Below are 20,224 nucleotides of genomic sequence, written 5' to 3' on the forward strand. Positions count from 1 at the left end.
CAGACTACTGATTTTCACTGAGGTGTATCATCGACCTACCGCAGTGACGCCTTGGGTAGCCTTGGATACGACGTCCGTGATCATTGTTTGTTGTTGGTTTTCAGAGCACTTCACCGTGCAAGCATACTTTGATTTCATCTTCTGTTTCAATGATAGGATGATTTTCATTGCTGCGGTAGGACTTTGACAGCTGCGGTAGAACTCTGCAGCTACCGCAGATTTAATATTTTTTTTTCTAAATATTCGCAATACCTTTCGATAAATTGTATTTCTCTGTTCAAGTTTTACTGTCTCTTCAGTGTCCGTCCCGCCAATTTCTTTAGGTCATGGGCTCCATCTCAAGTAACAATGGCAGCTGAATAACAGCTTATCCACCCAAAGTTTAAAAATCAATCTTAATAGCGGTTTATTCAGCCGGTGTACAACAATAATGTTTTTTGGGTCGGTAAAGGAAAGTGCTGGAATTTCCCAGCTGGATGGAACCAACTTCGAAAATTGGAGGTTCAGAGTGAAACTGTTTTTGGAAGCTGCCGAGGACTCGGAAGTATTCGAAGCGGATGCTCCTGCCGAAGGTGATGCTAGAAAGGCAAATTTCCTGAAAATGGATTTGTCAGGATGCTTGTCGGATTTTTTGAAGATGAGTGCCTAGGAGTAATTCGAGACAAGAAAACCGCTAAGGCTATGTGGACAGCCTTGGAATTCGCATTTGCAAACAAGTCAGTGGCGAGTCAGACAGTATTGCGCAAGCAACTCACAAGGCTTCACATGAAAGAAGGAACGACAATGCGGAGCCATTTCACCACTTTTACGACCTAGTGCGGCAGCTAAAGACTGCGAGAGTGAATCTTGAGGAGAACGACTTGGTTTCACAATTGTTCCTTACGCTTCCAGACAACTATGATCCCCTCGTGACTGCCCTGGAAAACATAGGTGGAAATGGGCTCACCTTGTAGACGATCAAACAACGGTTGCTAAGTGAGGAATCGAAGCGTGCTGATCGAAACGATTGCTATGGTGATAGTACAGCGTTCTTCGGGGGATGGAAAAATCTAAAAAATTCTACAGAAGGTGCCATCGATACGGAAAGGCTGGACACATGAAATATTGCGATGAGTACAATTGTGATAGTAAGATGAAGCGACTGGTATTCAAAAATCAGTATCATTCAATGCGCCAAGGTAAGGTGAATAAGAATTTTCCACAATAGATCAAATATTGGTCACAGTGGTTATGCCCGAACAGAGAAAAAAGGTGAGTAAGAACTACGTCGATTCTGGGTGCATTTGATCAACGACAGACGATTTTTATAATCCATCCGAAGATTCAAATACCCGTTCGAAATTGACGTGGCCAATGCCAGCGTATCCTTGTAAGGAAGATTGGAAGGACTAGTAAAAGGTACGACGTTGCGGGGTACTCGATTTGAAGTGAAAAACGCAGTGTACCTGCCACAGTTAAGAGGTAATTTATTGTCGATAAAGAGTTTGTCCAAGGCGTTCTGAAAATAATAGGTGATGTAATTGTCGTGGCTTACCTCAAAAACAATCTCTACAAACTTGAACTGGATGTAGAAATGGGTGAAGCAGATTCAGAAGGAGTTTTGAAGCGTTCTCCATTCAAGCAAGAAATCCTTGATAGTCAAGAATCATACCTGCATGTTATCGACAAGAGGGTATACATGAAGATGACGATGCTGATAACAGAGGCGACGGAGTAAAAATCGACAACGGCGACGGTTCTAGTGAAAGCTTTGAAATTCAATCTGGCGATTACCTGAAAAATGCCTTTCAGAATGTGTTAGGGATTTCTCAAGAAACTGCAACTGGGTATTCCTTTTGAGGATCCCTCCAGGAATCAATTTTGGAGATTACCCAAAATGCCATCTGTGAATTATATCAAGAATGTCATTTTAACACTTTTATCTAGGAATTCCTCTTGGAATTTCATCTTTCAGATTCTACTTTAGATGCCTTCGGTGTATTCCTTCAGATGCTTCTAAGGATTTCTTGTGGGGGATTTAATCAAAAAATCCTGTACCTAGAAGCTTCTCTAAGGATTCCTACAGTAGTTGAGTCTGAGACCCTAGAAGTCGATCTAGTTACTTCTCAGAAATTCTTGAAGGATTCCGAAAAAGCATTCCTGACAGAATCCTAACAAAAAGTTCTGGAGACACTCCCACTAGGAACTCCTTCTTACAGGTTTTCTACCGAAAACTCTTGCAAGATTCCCAGAAGGAACTTCTGATGGATTTTCACAAGAAACTCTTGCAGAACTATCAGAAGAAACTGTTGGTGGATGCTCAGAAATAACTCCTGGAAGATTCCCATAAGGAACACTAAGTAGGATCTCAGAGGGAACTTCAGATTTTCAGAAAAAAAAAATGCTTCTGAAGGATTTGTAGAACGTACCCCTGGAGGGTTTCCAGAAGAAAATTCTGGAGCATTCCGAAAGGGAGCTCCTTAATTTATTCCCAGATTGAATTCTTGGAGCTTACCAAAAAAGAAGTCCGAGCGGATTCCCAGAAGGACCTCCAGGATCTTTCTAGAAGGAATTTTTCATGAGGATTCCCAAAAGGAACTTCTGGAGGATTCGCGAATGCAACTCTTGGAGTATTCTTAGAAAAACGTCCTGGAGAATTTCTAGAAGGAACTCTTGGAGGAAACGCAGTAAGAACGCACAGTGGTTCCATTTGTTCAGGGAAGCGGTCATAAATCATTTTCTTCGTTATTTGAAGGGAAGAATCATTTTTAATGACCTGGAATAGCATGTTATGACCAAAAAAGGATATTCCACTACGTTTTTATGAACAACACTTGAAAAAAAAAATAAGCTTTGGACATTTTTATTTATGATGATGAAATTATCATTTAAAAAGCTTTATTTTGCACAGAAATCAGTAATCAAATGTTTTCAACTATTATGAAGAGTTGGTCGAACTATATCAGTTTCTGCTAAGTATAACAATTTAGAACATGTATCACATGACAGTACCATAATAGATTCTTGTGAATAGTATCAGTATTAGCATTAAAATTGTAATTTTATTAGTAGGTTTTATTTCCGCTGTAATAAAACAATATATAAAACTGGAAACTTATCGTCAGAAATAAGGAAGTTTTCATAGTTACTGACTACTGAATACTGAAAAATCATCACAAATCGAATTAGAATGTATAACTACAGCGTCAAATTACCAATGGTAATATTTTTTACACAATAGTGCAATAGTGCAATTACAGAGTAAATTACTTCTCAAATTGCAAAATTTTAAACAAATATTCGGGATAATTCACATTACGTACGTAAAAGGAAATTTTAAAACCATAAATACAATGATTTACACCGTTATATATCGTACGATTCGTGGGCCTGCATTTTGAAAAATATTAAAGTATTTCCAGTCGTTATTGTTTCTAGCAATTGCTTTGGAAATGCTATCCAGTAATGAAGTATGTGGAATTTCAATCAAAGATAGCTCTAACTCAATAAACGAAATACATATATACAAATATCGCTCTACATTGCTAAATATTTGACAGAGTGCCTGCAATAGTATCAAAGAAATCAAATCGAATACTGAGATTTAACGTGAATATTGATCAAATGTTTAGATTTGGGAAGAGATTATGAAGAATTATGTCTAGTAAATATTAATCAAAGAACATATTTCCTCCTTCTTCTCCCAGTTTTACAGTTTACTGGTACTATGGACTTTGAGGAAATTTTGTCAATGTTAGCAGTAAATGCAGAATTTCTTATCAAATTAAAAAATTACAAAGTGAAGTTTTGACGATGCCAAATGAAATTGTTATAATGCAATTACTCAAACCTCAAGCCATACCTCCAGAACTGTATTTTTTATAATTAAAAAAAACCTTTACAATGTTTGTTTTCAAATTAAATATCCCTCAAGTATTGTAAAAAGCATTGAAGAATCTCCTGTAAAAATTTCAGTATTTTTGGTACGCATTTCAGGCAGTTACAGAAGGACAAGTATATATATATATATATATATATATATATATATATATATATATATATATATATATATATATATATACATATATATATAATTTTGTAGTTATTTCAAAACATATTTTTATAAAAAGAACGGGTAACTTCCAATACGTCCTGCAAACTTATATGCAGATATTTGCAGCTACAACTTTCACAGATTGATTCTCCTACTCAAATCTGATCATTTGATGGCTGACGATTGATTAAATGTGATTGAGAACATGTCTGAAATGTCACATGCATTTTTATTATGTATATATTCCATGGATAAAATTATGTGCCTATTACTCATAGCTCGATTGGGCCAAAAATATCCATTTCCACTTTTTTGGTGCTTTGAATTTGAAAGATAAACCTTTATTCTGATTTTCTGCGTTGAAAAACATTTGAAAATTTACTTGGTTTTGTTATACGAAGACGTGGTGTACAACTCTAAATTCATGTAATTTTTCGACATATTTTGAGAATGTCAAATTGCATAACAGTACCCACGCTCTCAAGAAAAATATGAAACAGAAACATACATTAAAATGGGTTTTCTGCATTCTTGGGAACATCATTGATTTATAAAAAATATACATACTCATGAATTAGAAAATCATATTTTCGATTTTTGGCCTATGGCGGTACCACTGTGGAACGCCTGGAGAAATCCCAAAGTCGATTATAGAATAAATCAAACAAAAGCTCTCGAAAGAAACCTAGAAAATTCTGCAGAAGTATCACATAGAGCTCCTGGAGAAATTCGTGGGCAAGTCCCAGAAGGATTTCCTGAAAGAATATCAGAATTGAGTCCCTGGAAAACTTTTGGAAGTTTCGAATAGTTTTCACAAGGAACTCTAGAAATATTAGAAGAATTTCTGGAGAGATTTCAGAAAATAATGTGCGAACAGTTCTCGTTGGAAACTTTGAAGATGTAGGAACTTCTGGAGGAATTTTAGAAAGAATATCTTGGTGAATGTCGAAAGAAAAAATAACGAAAAAAAAACATTATTCAGCAGGAAATAGATCGACCCCACAAGTTTGGGGAAACTGGAGGAACATCGCCCGAGATCGATGATGATGGTGCTTCACTATCACAAGGTCGCTTTAATTCCATTCTGATTGAACTAGATGATATGTATAACTGGGTACGTCTATATTAGGGATCTTCTTCTTTCTTCATGGCTCTACGTCCCCACTGGGACTTGGCCTGCCTCGCTTCAACTTAGTGTTCTTTAAACATTTCCACAGTTATTAATTGAAGGGCTTTATTTGCCTTGCCTGTGAGGCAAGTACAATCACACACTATGCCCAGGGAGTCGAGAAAATTTTCCCGACCGGAACGGGAATCGAACCCGCCGTTTCTGGATTGGCGATCCATAGCCTTAACCACTAGGCAAACTGGAGACCCCAATATTAGGGATCCTCTGGCGTCTAGCCTATTTTTTCAACTGTTTGTGTAACACAACACCTGGATCGATTTGTAGAACGTTGAATATGTTCTTTTTTATGTGTAAAATATTGCAATGAATTCTACAACATACACATCTAGGCATCTCTGACCACGGCTATATATTCTAAGTCGCCCTTCTAGGCTCAATCTGAATAGGTTAGATTTACATTGCATCTGACGAAGACATCATACATACTCTGTGGTGCATAACTGATCGGACAAACGCCGATTTTCATGCACCACAGTGTACAATAGAGTAATGCGGGGCAAAAGTTCGCACGGGGCAAAAGTTTGCACGGGGCAAAAGTTCGCAGTGGGTCTTTTTCTGAGCACAAGTTAAGAACACAAACAAATCTGTATGGGTTCGACACATAATCAGGTCAGTTACTCGTCAATAAAAATTGGAATGATTTCGTTATGGTTTGGCAGAGTTATGCGAAAGAATGTGTTTCGAGGTGTTTTGATAGAATTTTTGGACCTTTTGGAATAAGAATTTGTAGTAACAAGAAGAAGAAGAATCTCATAACCTCTAGACATAGGAGAATCGTTATTCCATAGTAGTTCGAGAGGTGCACTCGAATAAACAATAAACTACTAGTGCTTCTTACAGAAAGTGACATTGTTAAAACCTCGACAGTGCACAGTGGTACCGCCATAGGCCAAAAATCGAAAATATGATTTTCTAATTCATGAGTATGTATATTTTTTATAAATCAATGATGTTCCCAAGAATGCAGAAAACCCATTTTAATGTATGTTTCTGTTTCATATTTTTCTTGAGAGCGTGGGTACTGTTATGCAATTTGACATTCTCAAAATATGTCGAAAAATTACATGAATTTAGAGTTGTACACCACGTCTTCGTATAACAAAACCAAGTAAATTTTCAAATGTTTTTCAACGCAGAAAATCAGAATAAAGGTTTATCTTTCAAATTCAAAGCACCAAAAAAGTGGAAATGGATATTTTTGGCCCAATCGAGCTATGAGTAATAGGCACATAATTTTATCCATGGAATATATACATAATAAAAATGCATGTGACATTTCAGACATGTTCTCAATCACATTTAATCAATCGTCAGCCATCAAATGATCAGATTTGAGTAGGAGAATCAATCTGTGAAAGTTGTAGCTGCAAATATCTGCATATAAGTTTGCAGGACGTATTGGAAGTTACCCGTTCTTTTTATAAAAATATGTTTTGAAATAACTACAAAATTATATATATATGTATATATATATATATATATATATATATATATATATATATATATATATATATATATATATATATATATATATATATATATATATATATATATATATATATATACTTGTCCTTCTGTAACTGCCTGAAATGCGTACCAAAAATACTGAAATTTTTACAGGAGATTCTTCAATGCTTTTTACAATACTTGAGGGATATTTAATTTGAAAACAAACATTGTAAAGGTTTTTTTTAATTATAAAAAATACAGTTCTGGAGGTATGGCTTGAGGTTTGAGTAATTGCATTATAACAATTTCATTTGGCATCGTCAAAACTTCACTTTGTAATTTTTTAATTTGATAAGAAATTCTGCATTTACTGCTAACATTGACAAAATTTCCTCAAAGTCCATAGTACCAGTAAACTGTAAAACTGGGAGAAGAAGGAGGAAATATGTTCTTTGATTAATATTTACTAGACATAATTCTTCATAATCTCTTCCCAAATCTAAACATTTGATCAATATTCACGTTAAATCTCAGTATTCGATTTGATTTCTTTGATACTATTGCAGGCACTCTGTCAAATATTTAGCAATGTAGAGCGATATTTGTATATATGTATTTCGTTTATTGAGTTAGAGCTATCTTTGATTGAAATTCCACATACTTCATTACTGGATAGCATTTCCAAAGCAATTGCTAGAAACAATAACGACTGGAAATACTTTAATATTTTTCAAAATGCAGGCCCACGAATCGTACGATATATAACGGTGTAAATCATTGTATTTATGGTTTTAAAATTTCCTTTTACGTACGTAATGTGAATTATTCCGAATATTTGTTTAAAATTTTGCAATTTGAGAAGTAATTTACTCTGTAATTGCACTATTGCACTATTGTGTAAAAAATATTACCATTGGTAATTTGACGCTGTAGTTATACATTCTAATTCGATTTGTGATGATTTTTCAGTATTCAGTAGTCAGTAACTATGAAAACTTCCTTATTTCTGACGATAAGTTTCCAGTTTTATATATTGTTTTATTACAGCGGAAATAAAACCTACTAATAAAATTACAATTTTAATGCTAATACTGATACTATTCACAAGAATCTATTATGGTACTGTCATGTGATACATGTTCTAAATTGTTATACTTAGCAGAAACTGATATAGTTCGACCAACTCTTCATAATAGTTGAAAACATTTGATTACTGATTTCTGTGCAAAATAAAGCTTTTTAAATGATAATTTCATCATCATAAATAAAAATGTCCAAAGCTTATTTTTTTTTCAAGTGTTGTTCATAAAAACGTAGTGGAATATCCTTTTTTGGTCATAACATGCTATTCCAGGTCATTAAAAATGATTCTTCCCTTCAAATAACGAAGAAAATGATTTATGACCGCTTCCCTGAACAAATGGAACCACTGTGCAGTGGGGCAAAAGTTCGCACTAGATTTCTGAATCTTGTACATCAATATAATTACATAATCTTTGAAGCAATGAAGATTTCTTATAGAAACTACTATATATGTATAATATGTGTAGTATGCACCCTGAAATCATTCCGGCAGAGGGTTTGAACTTAGTTTTGTGAGAAGTTCCATTGTAAGGCAAACATTAAGGTAACCCATTTAAATCAAGAAATGAAAAATGGCTAAAAAAAAACATGTTTAAACATTTTCTTGGTCATCCTTGTCGTGTCTTTTCGTATGTTTCTGAAGTTCTTATGTTCATCTACTCTACCGGGGTCTTTCATAGCTTAGTTTGTAAATTGACAGCTATAACTCATCACCATACTGACGGGGATAAGATTCGATTACGGTCCCGTTCAACAGTTTTGCTGCATATTTGTTTTTTTTTCATGTATTTTGTGCAACATGTATCTCTATGATTACCCCACAATGTATTTTGACAACTTCAGTAACACTGGAAAGGACAGCTCTTAGTTAATAGTTGTGGAAGTCTTCATAAAACACATTCTATACACAAGCTGAACACCAGGTCGTATTCCAGTTGGGCCGTAATGCTAAGAACAGAAGGAAACATTACACTACGCATTAGAGCGAATTGCCTCTCTTCCCTCTGATCAATATTTCATTTTTACGGATAGTCTCAGCTCAATTGAGGCTATTCGCTCAATGAGGCCGGTGAAGCACTCCCCGTATTTCCTGAGCGAAATTCGATCAATTCTGAGTGCTTTATCGCATCAAGCATATAACATCACTTTGGTTTGGTTCCCTTCACATTGCTCGATTCCGGGCAATGAGAAAGCGGACTCACTCGCCAAAGTGGGCGCTATGGAAGGCGATATTTATGACCGTCATATCGCTTTCAATGATTTTTTTTCGATTGCTCGTCAGCATGCCTTGGTTAGTTGGCAACAAAAATGGGATGCAGGAGAGTTGGGCAGGTGGTTACACTCAATTCTCCCACAGGTATCGAAGACGGCGTGGTTCAAGGGGTTGGATATGGGTCGAGATTTTATCAAGATAATGTGTCGACTTATGTCCAATCACTACTCTCTGGGTTCGCATTTCTATCGAATAGGGCTCACAGATAGCAATCGTTGTAGCTGTGGTGCAGGCTATCAAGATATCAACCATGTTGTGTGGGAATGTCCCGAATACGGTATTGCCAGATCCGATTTATGTGCATCCCTCAGGGCCCGAAGGAAACCAGAAAAGGAAGACATTAGAGATGTGTTGGGTAAACTTGATCTTGAGTATATGAAGCTTGTGTACGACTTCTTGAAGCAAGCTGAAGTCTTCGTCTGATATCCCCGTCTTGTTGTTCCACTTGTCCACCTCGTGTCTTTATTTGATATCCCAGTCTTGTTGCTCCACTTGTCCACCTCGTGTCCCTTCGAAAATCGTCTGTATGTATCGTTCCAGGTTGTATGTCCACTCTACGCTTGACCAGCAGCCATACGCCACACCAAGCTGTCACGTGTCAATGAAAAGTCCCATCACCCTATCCTTTCCTCAAATATTTTTGTTCCCCCTAACCTCGACCAAACCGAGAGTTTTTCGGTTTCCCAAAACTAACATAGTTTATAAGACAAAAACATGAAATTGTAAATAGTTTTAACTGGATTCGGCTCCGTTATGCCTGTTGGCGCATGAGCCTTAAATAAATAATTAAGTAAAAAAAAAACAGAAGGAAACAGATTTCATGGCTAGACTGAAAAGACGATCATGAATTAACATGGAATAGATGAGCATCACACCAAGAAACTACCCTATACAAGGGCGAACTTTTGCCCCGCATAATGCGAACTTTTGCCCCCACTATGGGGCAAAAGTTCGCATTGGAGTACTTGTATTAAAAATTGTATTACTTAAACTACAAAAGTAACGCGAAAAAATCTAGTACTACGTTTTGAAGGAAACATTATAGGGACCCGTTTAACGAAGAAAAATTATATTGTTTTCTTTTCGTTTATTAGTTATAGTTATTTTGTGAAGTCTGTTAGGTGCGAACTTTTGCCCCGCATTACTCTATACTATCTTGAATAGAGATGGGCGAACCGTTCGCGAACGGTTCAAAAGAACTAGTTCTTTGGAAAGAATGACTGAACTGTCGTTCGTCTGAAAAGAGGGGTAGTTCTCCGTTCTCTCAAGAACGAAACCCTGAATGTCCTTCAGAACCGTTCCTTCAATTTTTCCAAAGATTAAGTTTGATTTCTGAGAGAATAAATGTTGTAATGTTGATCTGCCAAACCATCTCGCAAAACAATTCTCCGATGACATAATAATAATAATAAATAACACGTAAAAAACTTGACTTGAGTAGAGCTGCATCATTTTGATTAGGTACCATAATACTAGTTTTACTAGTAAACCCCTTTGTATTATTGTAGGTGACTATATGCCAAAGAACTTTGTCGAAGACCGTGAAGTAATCCGACGGCTGTGAAAAAAGTTATACCCTAGGCAAAGTGAGGCAAAGTATTTAGATTTCATTATTGATATTATTCCTTTACATGTATTGGAAAAACAACAATAAAGTTTATCCTCTCTTTACCTAGGGTATAACTTTTTTCACAGACGTTGGATCATGTTGCGGTCTTCGACAAAGTTGTTTGGCATATAGTCACCTACAATAATACCAAAGGGTTTGATTATTGAACGCTTACAGCGCCACCTAGCGGCAAAATTCGAAAACTTAAAATTTGTCCAAGTTTTCCCATACAAACTTCATGCGTTTTGAGCGCCCCCTTAGGCTTAATTGATTTTGCTCAAATTTTGAACGTAGTTTCTGGGAGTCCAAAACAACTGATTTAGGAGGTAAGACTTGGCATTTTTCGAAATTTTTGTTTTTTATATAAGTGTGGGCCACCTTAATCCACACCTTGATTTCGAGTAACTAACCACGCGCCTCCTTCGATCTTACAGCACACCACCCACATTCGCGTAGAGCGCATTCTCCCCTCCTTGATCCCAATAAAGTACCATGCGTTCCCATCCCATCCGCCCACTCACCTCTGTGCTTGTTCGTGGCTCTCGAACGTGATATGGACGGTTTGCGTGGTCGGGTCCTTGCTGGTGACGGCGTCGCAGTGTTCGACCTTGCCGTAGCGTTTTAGCAGTGGCTCGATGTCATCGAATTTGGCGTGCTGCGGTATTCCACTGATGATGACTTTGGCAATATTGCTGCGAAAGATAGTGAGAGAGAGAGTACAGACGTTAGTCACACTATTGTGCAAAGTTGGTGCAATTTTCGTGGCGAATAATGATACTCGACGCCCGTATCTGGAGAGGTTCGGTGAATCACAGACAGACAGACAGACAGAAACAGCAGCGTGAGTGAGGTGCATGGAATGTGTACCAGAGACTATCTCTCTACTTAAACGTCACTAGTCGCGGTTTCCTGTTTTTGTGAGACAAGTTCGGCTGCAACTGCAACTGCACAACACCATGAATGGGCAATGGCAACCGGCCGGCGCAACGGCGGCGGCGACGACGGCCGGAATTACTCATTGCCGGTTAACCTGAATTCTCTTGTTTGTTCATTTTGTTTAGACGTTGTTAGTTTCGAATGCATATGCTGCACATAATGTGTGGTGTATGCGCATATTGCAACCAGCACCGGAACAAGCAATCAAGTCAGTGAAGTCATTTGGCGTTGCATCGCCTCCGCGCGGTTGTTGTGCGGTAAGCGCATAAGTGGGAGCAAGGTTGCCAGTTTGGTTCGTCATAAATTGAACGCATCAGTTTCCCTTATCAAGTGGGAAAAACAAAATTATATCAAATTGTGTTATTTTGTTATATTATTTTGAGGACCACGGCATAAAGATCACAAGGCAGGCTAGTAACCTCTGTAAACATCTATTTTGAATGTAAATATGTGACGTCGTTCTTATAGTTTTACGTTGATCGAATTGGTGTGGAGTACTAGATCATTGTGTTAACGCCAGGGATTGGCGGCATGCACCGTGCGGTGCGAAAAAAGCGTGTGCTTCACACAATCGCAAGTGCTCGTCTCCCGTTTTGCCGAGAGACAAGAGACGTATGAGTGAGAGCTTTCGTAATTGTGCGAGAGACAATCGCAGCACTAGCTCTACGGCGCAGGGAGTAATGCACGGTGCTTGGGACTGCGCTTGTCTCCAAACAGAAAAAATCAATTAATAAATTAATTGAAGAGTTTGTGTTTTCGGCAAAGTTGTTAAGCTTGTCAAGGGTTGACAAGTGATGGGTCGTTTGATTCGAATTTTTTTCCAATCGTGCATAGTATCAAGCCAAGTGCCAAGCACGGAGACAAGCACCGAGAGAGTGCATACGACAGAGCGTGAGAGCTCCAGCGCGCGGCAAAGTAAGCGAGCAACACACAACCGATTGCGCGTACTCGTCTCCTTCTAGTTTGTTGTGCTGTCTCGTAGCAGAGTGTGTGGCACGCAAAGAGTTTTGAGTCGCACCCTATCCCTGGTTAACGCCTATGCACGATTTGAATTACGTCATCAAAAAACTGTCAGATATCCGGAAGGTATCACCTTCTGAATTTTGTACACCGTGAGGATTAATCCCCATTTCCCATGACATCCTCGACACGTCTCAGTACCGCACGATGTGAGTACTAGAACGCTGAACGACACTCGTCGGCTCAGCCGTCTTCCATTCGAGCGGAGCAGCGCAATGGCGAAAAATTATGCATCGCAAACTAATTTACATGGAAATGTAGTTATGAATGAAATTCTTAAATTAGATGACAACCGGCACTTGGTGGTACGGAGCGCGGAGTGACGCGACGGTCGTAAACATTCCTCGGACGGCGGCGCACAGTGGGATCATTCTGAAAAAAGACGATCAAAACCTCTAAGAGCCGTTAGATGACATTTTAGCACATAGGTGTCTTTGGAAGAGATGTTCAGAAAAATCTTCTCTATTTTTATGCATATTCACTGTATGGTGAAACTGTAGGGTGAACCCGAGCAAAAAAATATTTTTTCAAAATATTTTTTTAGGGGGTAGATGTCTTCAGCAAAGTTGTAGAACAAGTAATTTCAAGTAACTTTGCTGAAGACACCATATAGCTTGGACTTCATTTTTAGGGAGAAAATGTGAAAGTTTAAAAAACAACCTCAAAATCAGTTTTTTGAACTTTTCCATAATTATATCGTACAATTTCAACGTGATATGTTCTACAAGTTTGTAGGTACTACTGGAATACACTATCTTGCTGAAGACACCAACTCTGTAAAGTTGAAAATTGCTCCAGTAAACCATTTTTTTCGAAAATTTTTCACTATTTTCATTATTGAATATTTTTTGAATAGGCACTTTTTGGCAGCCGTGCTATCAAAATTTCAATGCTTTATCATGTCCAGAATAGACCAAAAGTGACTTAACAATCGGGTCTGATAAGGCACTTTGATTTCTGATGCTTTTTTAATAGTCATTTTTCAAAGAAAATATTCACAAATTTCATACAAATCATTTAATACAAACTAAAAACTCACGAAAACTTTTCGACATTCATATTTGTTAATCAAAATAGTATTCTCGTTGAAATAGTCAACATTTCTAACACTGTGGTTGACTTTACATTGAATACCCGCCAAAAAATATCGCTTTTTAATTTTTTAGATGAGGTCAAAACTCACTATTGAATATTTTTTGAGTAGGCACTTTTTGGCAGCCGTGCTGTCAAAATTTCTATGGTTCATTATGTGCAGAATAGACCAAAATTGACAATCGGGTCTGATAAGGCACTTTGATATCTGAAGCTATTTGAATAGTAATTTTCAAAGAAAATATTCACAAATCTCATACAACCTTTCGATATTATTTTTAGCTCATCCAAGTAGTAATTCTGAATAAAAAAATAAGTTAAATAAATGTAGACTATTTCAAATGTTAGTGTCATTTATTTTGAACTAAAAATTTTGAAAGAGGGAAAAGGCTCTTTGAGTGATTTCCTCATCTACGAAATGTTTCTCAAAAAGGCACAAAACCTTTTCATCTTTTCAAAAAATCGTTATAATATAAACTTAAAACTAAAGGCTCCTCCGGAAGAGTATCCATAATCGAGCCGTGATCTTGATGCAGATTTGTCAAGGGATGAACCAAGGCAATATGTCTACGACGAAAAAATTTTGAAAATCATGGACAGGAATCGACCTAACGGACGCAGTTCTTGAAAACTGTAAAAAATAAATTTTAAAGAGTATCAAACAGCATAATCAATTTCAATAAAATATCTGTGAAGAATTTTCATCATGACGTTAGATTTACAACCTAGAATATCTCTAACAGATGCTGGCTATTTCAATGTGATGTAACAATGTTTCACTAGTTTTATTTTATTTTTTTTATTTTCAACACAAAACTTGTAGAGGCATTCATTATATTTTCGCCTTTTTAGTGTTTAACCGAAGTTATAATGTTAACATAGCAAATGAAAAAAAAAGTTATCATTGTTTTAGTTGATTGATTAATGTATGTATTTTAACATAAACAAATGCATTGAGAATTACAATAAAAAATAGATAAAAAACACAGTTTTTAATTGGCATTAACAACTCATCTAAAAATTTAAAAAGCGATATTTGTTGTCGTATATTCAATGCAAAGTCAACCACAGTGTTAGAAATGTAGACTATTTCAACAAAAGTACTATTTGGATTAACAAATATTAATGTCGAAAAGTTTTCGTGAGTTTTCAGTTTGTATTAATTAATTTGTATGAAATTTGTGAATATTTTCTTTGAAAAATGACTATTAAAATAGCATCAGAAATCAAAGTGCCTTATCAGACCCGATTGTTAAGTCACTTTTGGTCTATTCTGGACATGATAAAGCATTGAAATTTTGATAGCACGGCTGCCAAAAAGTGCCTATTCAAAAAATATTCAATAGTGAAAATAGTGAAAAATTTTCAAAAAAAATGGTTTACTGGAGAAATTTTCAATTTTACAGAGTTGGTGTCTTCGGCAAGATAGTGTATTCTAGTAGTATCTACAAACTTGTAGAACATATCACGTTGAAATTGTACGATATAATTATGGAAAAGTTCAAAAAACTGATTTTAAGGTTGTTTTTTAAACTTTCATATTTTCTCCCAAAAAATGAACTCCAAACTATATGGTGTCTTCAGCAAAGATACTTGAAATTACTTGTTCTACAACTTTGCTTAAAACATCTACCCCCTAAAAAATTATTTTGAAAAAATATTTTTTTGCTCGGGTTCACCCTACAGTTTTACCATACAGTGAATATGCATAAAAATCGAGACGATATTTCTGAACACATCTTCCAAAGACACCTATATGCTAAAATGTCATCTAACGGCTCTTAGAGGTTTTGATCGTCTTTTTTCAGAATGATCCCACTGTGCGGCGGTAAACACGCGGGACATCGCGATTAGTATGCAAACGGGAACGGGAGTACGAGTCGAACTTCTCCCGATGATGAGGAGTGAACGGGAGAGAAAATAGTGCGCGCTTCCCAGAATGTAAGGTTATAAAAGTTAAGTCACTCTTTTTCGGTGCGTCAACGTCAAAACATATGCGCGTCCGCGCGACGGCTGGCTCCGTTTGGCATGTCGGCGGCGGCGGCGGCGACGTTGGGTTAATTCCCGGATGCACATTGAGGTTTTTAATATTGTAGTTGATGCTTCAGACGAAGAGGACGATGACGATGGTGGTGCCCGTCACCGTCGTGGTCGGCGTGCTGAACGATATTGGGTCCAGTCGAAATGGGAAATGAATGCGGAATACCAATCAGATGGATTCGGCGGAGTGCAAAGGCGATCGGTAACTGTTTTTGGTTGAGGGTATCCAAATAAAAAAATATCAATAAAAATACAATATATTGTAGTGTAACACAATAATACAGCTTATTGTGTCTACCGAACACAGGGCAACAAAAAAACTGAATTTTCCAACTAACAATTTCATTGCTGGTTGGTTTTATTTGATTTTTATTGCGGTTTTATTACAGCAATAGTTAAATCTTACAATTTTTTGACTACTTTCATTAGAACCATTGATGAAAGGTTTTATAGCATTCCAGAACTGGCGTTTTACGCCCAATTATCCCATGTTATATGGGAATCCCATATAACATGGGACAATTATGCGTAGAACGGCAGTGAAACTATCCATAAAACCAAAATTCGATAGTAAACAAAACTTTCCAATAATGGGACTTTATTACCGTTTTAAGCTAGCAATAGAACTGCCAGACACTGAATCAAATTTCTACCATCACGCAACAATAATGACAATGTCGCAACCTGAATTTGTCGCGACAATCCACCCAATGCCCAATTTGGTCCCAACTTGAACAGAATAGGATAAAGTTCGTATACCACTAGTTTTGATATTTTTAAGCTTTGCATTACGATTTTCGAGCAGTACCTTCGAGTCGCTAAACATTTTGTTATTTCTTTTTATTCGTTTATTTCTAACTTAGGCTAATTCTTCACACAAGGAGTCGGTAAACAGTGCAACGGAGGACGTTTTTTTAAACTATGACCCAAAACCTTAGCTCATAAGATTCGTTTGGCAGCGCTTTAGAAAAGTGACGTCAACAGCTTCGATGGAATGACGTCAATAACATTGCTTGCGTATGAACCAGAAGGAACGAATAGGATGCAAGATTTGGTGAACGGTGACTATAATATGATAACACAATAATTTGTTTGCGTTGTTTTCGAGACTAAGTTAAGAAAGAACTTAAGTTTTAGTGATTCATTAATGGTTCTGAGAAAATTTGGCTCCAAAAATGAAATATGAAAGTAATGTATATAAGATTGGTGAACAAACAGTGATATTGCTTCACTATATATGGCTTACACAGTGTATTATGTGTATCCCTGCCTGTGACGTTTTCCAATGGATACCGATCTGGCTTTATTATTGCTGTTCTTTATTGTGCTGTGATTGTAAAGTGTTCAATCTTGCGTAGTTTAGGTAGTAGCTATGGTTACGATAGCTCAGATCAATCTTCAGCAAAAAAGAACAGCAACGATTAATCTGTGCAGACTTATGAAAAATGTTGCAGCCCAAGTCTGCCGTAATTCTGCAAAGTGACGTAAGCGCCATTCAAAATTCCGATATTTTGTGGTATATTATATTTAATATCTGGTATTATGCGCGTATCATGCCTCAAGCCTGCGTGCTTGTCAACAACGCAATCGTTGCTACACAATTTTTGTTTCTAGTGGAAACCTCAACAGGAAATACGTCTATTGTTCTGTTTATTTATCGCATGATGAACCATCCCCTACGGGTGCATTCAAACAAGTCATCGCATACTGCACTAAAAAAAGCCTTCCGTTAATTGCTGCCAGTGATGCTAATGATCACTATACCATCTGGGGCAGCTCAGACATTAAATTGAGAGGCTCCAGTAAGATGGAGTACTTAAGTAGTACGGATCTTGGATTACTCAACATAGGCAACCACCCAATCTTCATGGTATCTGCCAGAGAGGAAGTATTAGACATAACGCTTTGCTCTAGCAGAGTTAGTCACGAGCTGGCCGATTGGCATGTGTTAGATGAAGAATCTTTATCTCATCATCGCTACATCTTTTTTTAACATGTGAATGTTACTTCGCAAACTTTGCGTTTCAGGAATCCCTGGACAACCGACTGAGATCTCCTTACCGATTTAATTGCAGATAAATTTCATAGATACTCACCATCCATTGACACTCCAAGTGATTTAGATGATGCCGTTGATACTACAACGGCCTTCATCATGGAAGCTTTTGAAGAAGCTTGCCCTCTGCGGTCTGTGAAGACCACAAGAGGAACCCCTTGGTGGAACTCTGATCTGGCGAAACTCAGGAAACAATGTCGAAAGAGTTGGAACAGACGACGTTCAGCTGCTTTCAGGTCGGCTCGCAAGGCCTACCAGAAAGCTCTTCGGTCTGCTGAACGATCCGGCTGGAAAAACCTTTGTACACATGTTTCCAGTTGGAGTGAAGCCAGTCGGTTGAACAATATCCTTGCAAAATCTAAGGATTTTCAAGTGAACGAACTTCGTTTGTCAAACGTGTACATTGAGGGTGGTGGTAAATCCCAACCCCAAGTCCATTGGTTCTCAGTGCAATTTCGCTAGCTCAGGCAAATCACGGAGTAGCAGTCGGTTCGCCATGCTATTCAAATGGAATTGACTCATAATTGTGGGTGACCCATGATTTTGCTATGACTGTATTTTAAACTTTATTGTTTAAATTCTTAGACTTCGACTAGTTAAATTTGTATCCGGTTAGTTACATCGTCATAACAGTAACGTACTTGGACAAAAAAAAAACAACGAACTAGCATGCAGTGCCCAGTGGCACAGCCGAAAACTTTTCCTACGGTTTGGCGGGAAACGAAACCGCGATCCCCAGGCTTGCTGACACTAGCCACACGACCACAAAGCCACGAACTTGGTTTCAAAATGTTGGGAGATTGATCATTGAATAAGATTAAAAATAATGATGAAAACTGTCAAAGCCTTTGTCACGTGAAAGATGTTCCTTTTTTCATGAAATGCACAAAAAGTTACGGATTATTTCCATGGGTTTGCCAGTAATTCAACAACGACTATCTGATCAATTATGTACTCGCCATAGTGTACATTTTTTTCGCACTGATCGCTTTCACGGATATTCCGGTGAGCCATCCAGTGACCTTTCTATAGTCGTAAATGGCCACGTCACGCAAAAATAATCTATTCTCAACAGTGGCGTAGCCAGAAATTTGTTCTGGGAGGGGTTTTCGATGTTCAATAATACCTTTTATTATTTGACACTCACATTTTGTAAATATATACACTGAATTTGATCCGTAGATTTAAAATAGCGGCGCAGCCGAAACAATTTTTCATCACAAAGCGTTATGTACTGGAAATTTGTTCCAGAAATTTTGGCTCTTTTAAACATTTTAAACATTTAAAAATTCCTAAGAATGTCTGAAAAAAGTTACAATGAAAAAACTGATATTTAGCGGTCGTTTTCAGGAAATGACCCATATCTTTCAAAATGGAGCATATAGAACAAAAGTTTGTTCGGCAAGTTTTCTTATAATGATATTTCCTACAACTTTCCTGAAGACATCAGTATACTATATTCACATATGGTAAACACTGAATTTTCATCTCACTACTAGGTGAATTGACCACAAAAGTAATACTTTCAAAAGAAGGATTCTTGTCTATCAAACAACTTCTCGCAACAAACTTTTGTCCTATCTGCTCCGTTTTGAAAGATATGGGTCATTTTCTGTTAACGACCCCTAAATATCAGTTTTTTCATTGTAACTTTTTTCAGACATTTTTAGGAATTTTCAAATGTTCTACAAACTTATTATATATGATAAAATGCATGTTTTCTTTAAAGACAATAAAGTTCTATCTTCAATACTTTTTGAGTTTTTTGAAAATTTCAGTTACGAACTAAAATATTTCATAGCTCAATTTTACTGTCAAGGAAGCAAGTGTCCAGCCTGAGTTAAAAACAAAATTTACACCTATTATAAACTTCTTTCATATTCAATTGAAAAATCTTGCCCCATTTTGCCTCTGTAAATGTCACAAAACCGTAAAAAAGGCTACTTTTCAAAATAAATTGGTAAATATCTCAAAAACTATAATAGATACAATGTTGCCGTCTTGAGAAGAAATACGTATTTTGTCATACTAAACAACTTTGTAGAACATTTGAAAATTCCCAAAAATGTCTGGAAAAAGTTACAACAAAAAAACTGATTTTAAGGGGCCATTCACAAATAATGGCCCATATCTCTAGAAATTGACCAGATAGAGCAAAAATTTGTTCGGCAAGTTTTCTCATAATGACATTTTCTACAACTTTGCTGAAGACATAAACACGCTATCTTCACTTATGAAAAAAATCGAATTTCTATCTCACTTTTAGGTGGATTAATCACATTAGTGATATTTCCAAAAGAAGGGCTCTGATATACCAAACAACTTCTTCGAAGACACCAAACCTCTAAAATTAATTTTTCATGCCCAAAACTATTTCGATCACGAAATTGGGCCTTTGGAAACAGTGTGGGGTCGTCACACTTTACTGGACACCTCCTTCCTCC

The 20,224-nt window shown here is 36.9% G+C and overlaps 1 protein-coding gene across 9 annotated transcripts in view; it reads right to left on the minus strand.

Moving 5' to 3' along the window:
- The window catches only part of LOC109426385 (insulin-like growth factor 2 mRNA-binding protein 1), a 274,999-nt gene that overhangs the window by 24,185 nt on the left and 230,590 nt on the right, over positions 1-20,224 (minus strand). For all 9 annotated transcript variants that reach the window (XM_029875600.2, XM_029875597.2, XM_029875595.2 and 6 more), the window contains one exon: positions 11,158-11,328. In XM_029875600.2, the coding sequence (XP_029731460.1) occupies positions 11,158-11,328 (171 nt within the window). The remainder of the gene's footprint in view (positions 1-11,157; positions 11,329-20,224) is intronic.

This window comes from Aedes albopictus, chromosome 3 (genome assembly GCF_035046485.1).
Source record: "Aedes albopictus strain Foshan chromosome 3, AalbF5, whole genome shotgun sequence".
Taxonomy (NCBI): Eukaryota; Metazoa; Arthropoda; class Insecta; order Diptera; family Culicidae; genus Aedes; species Aedes albopictus.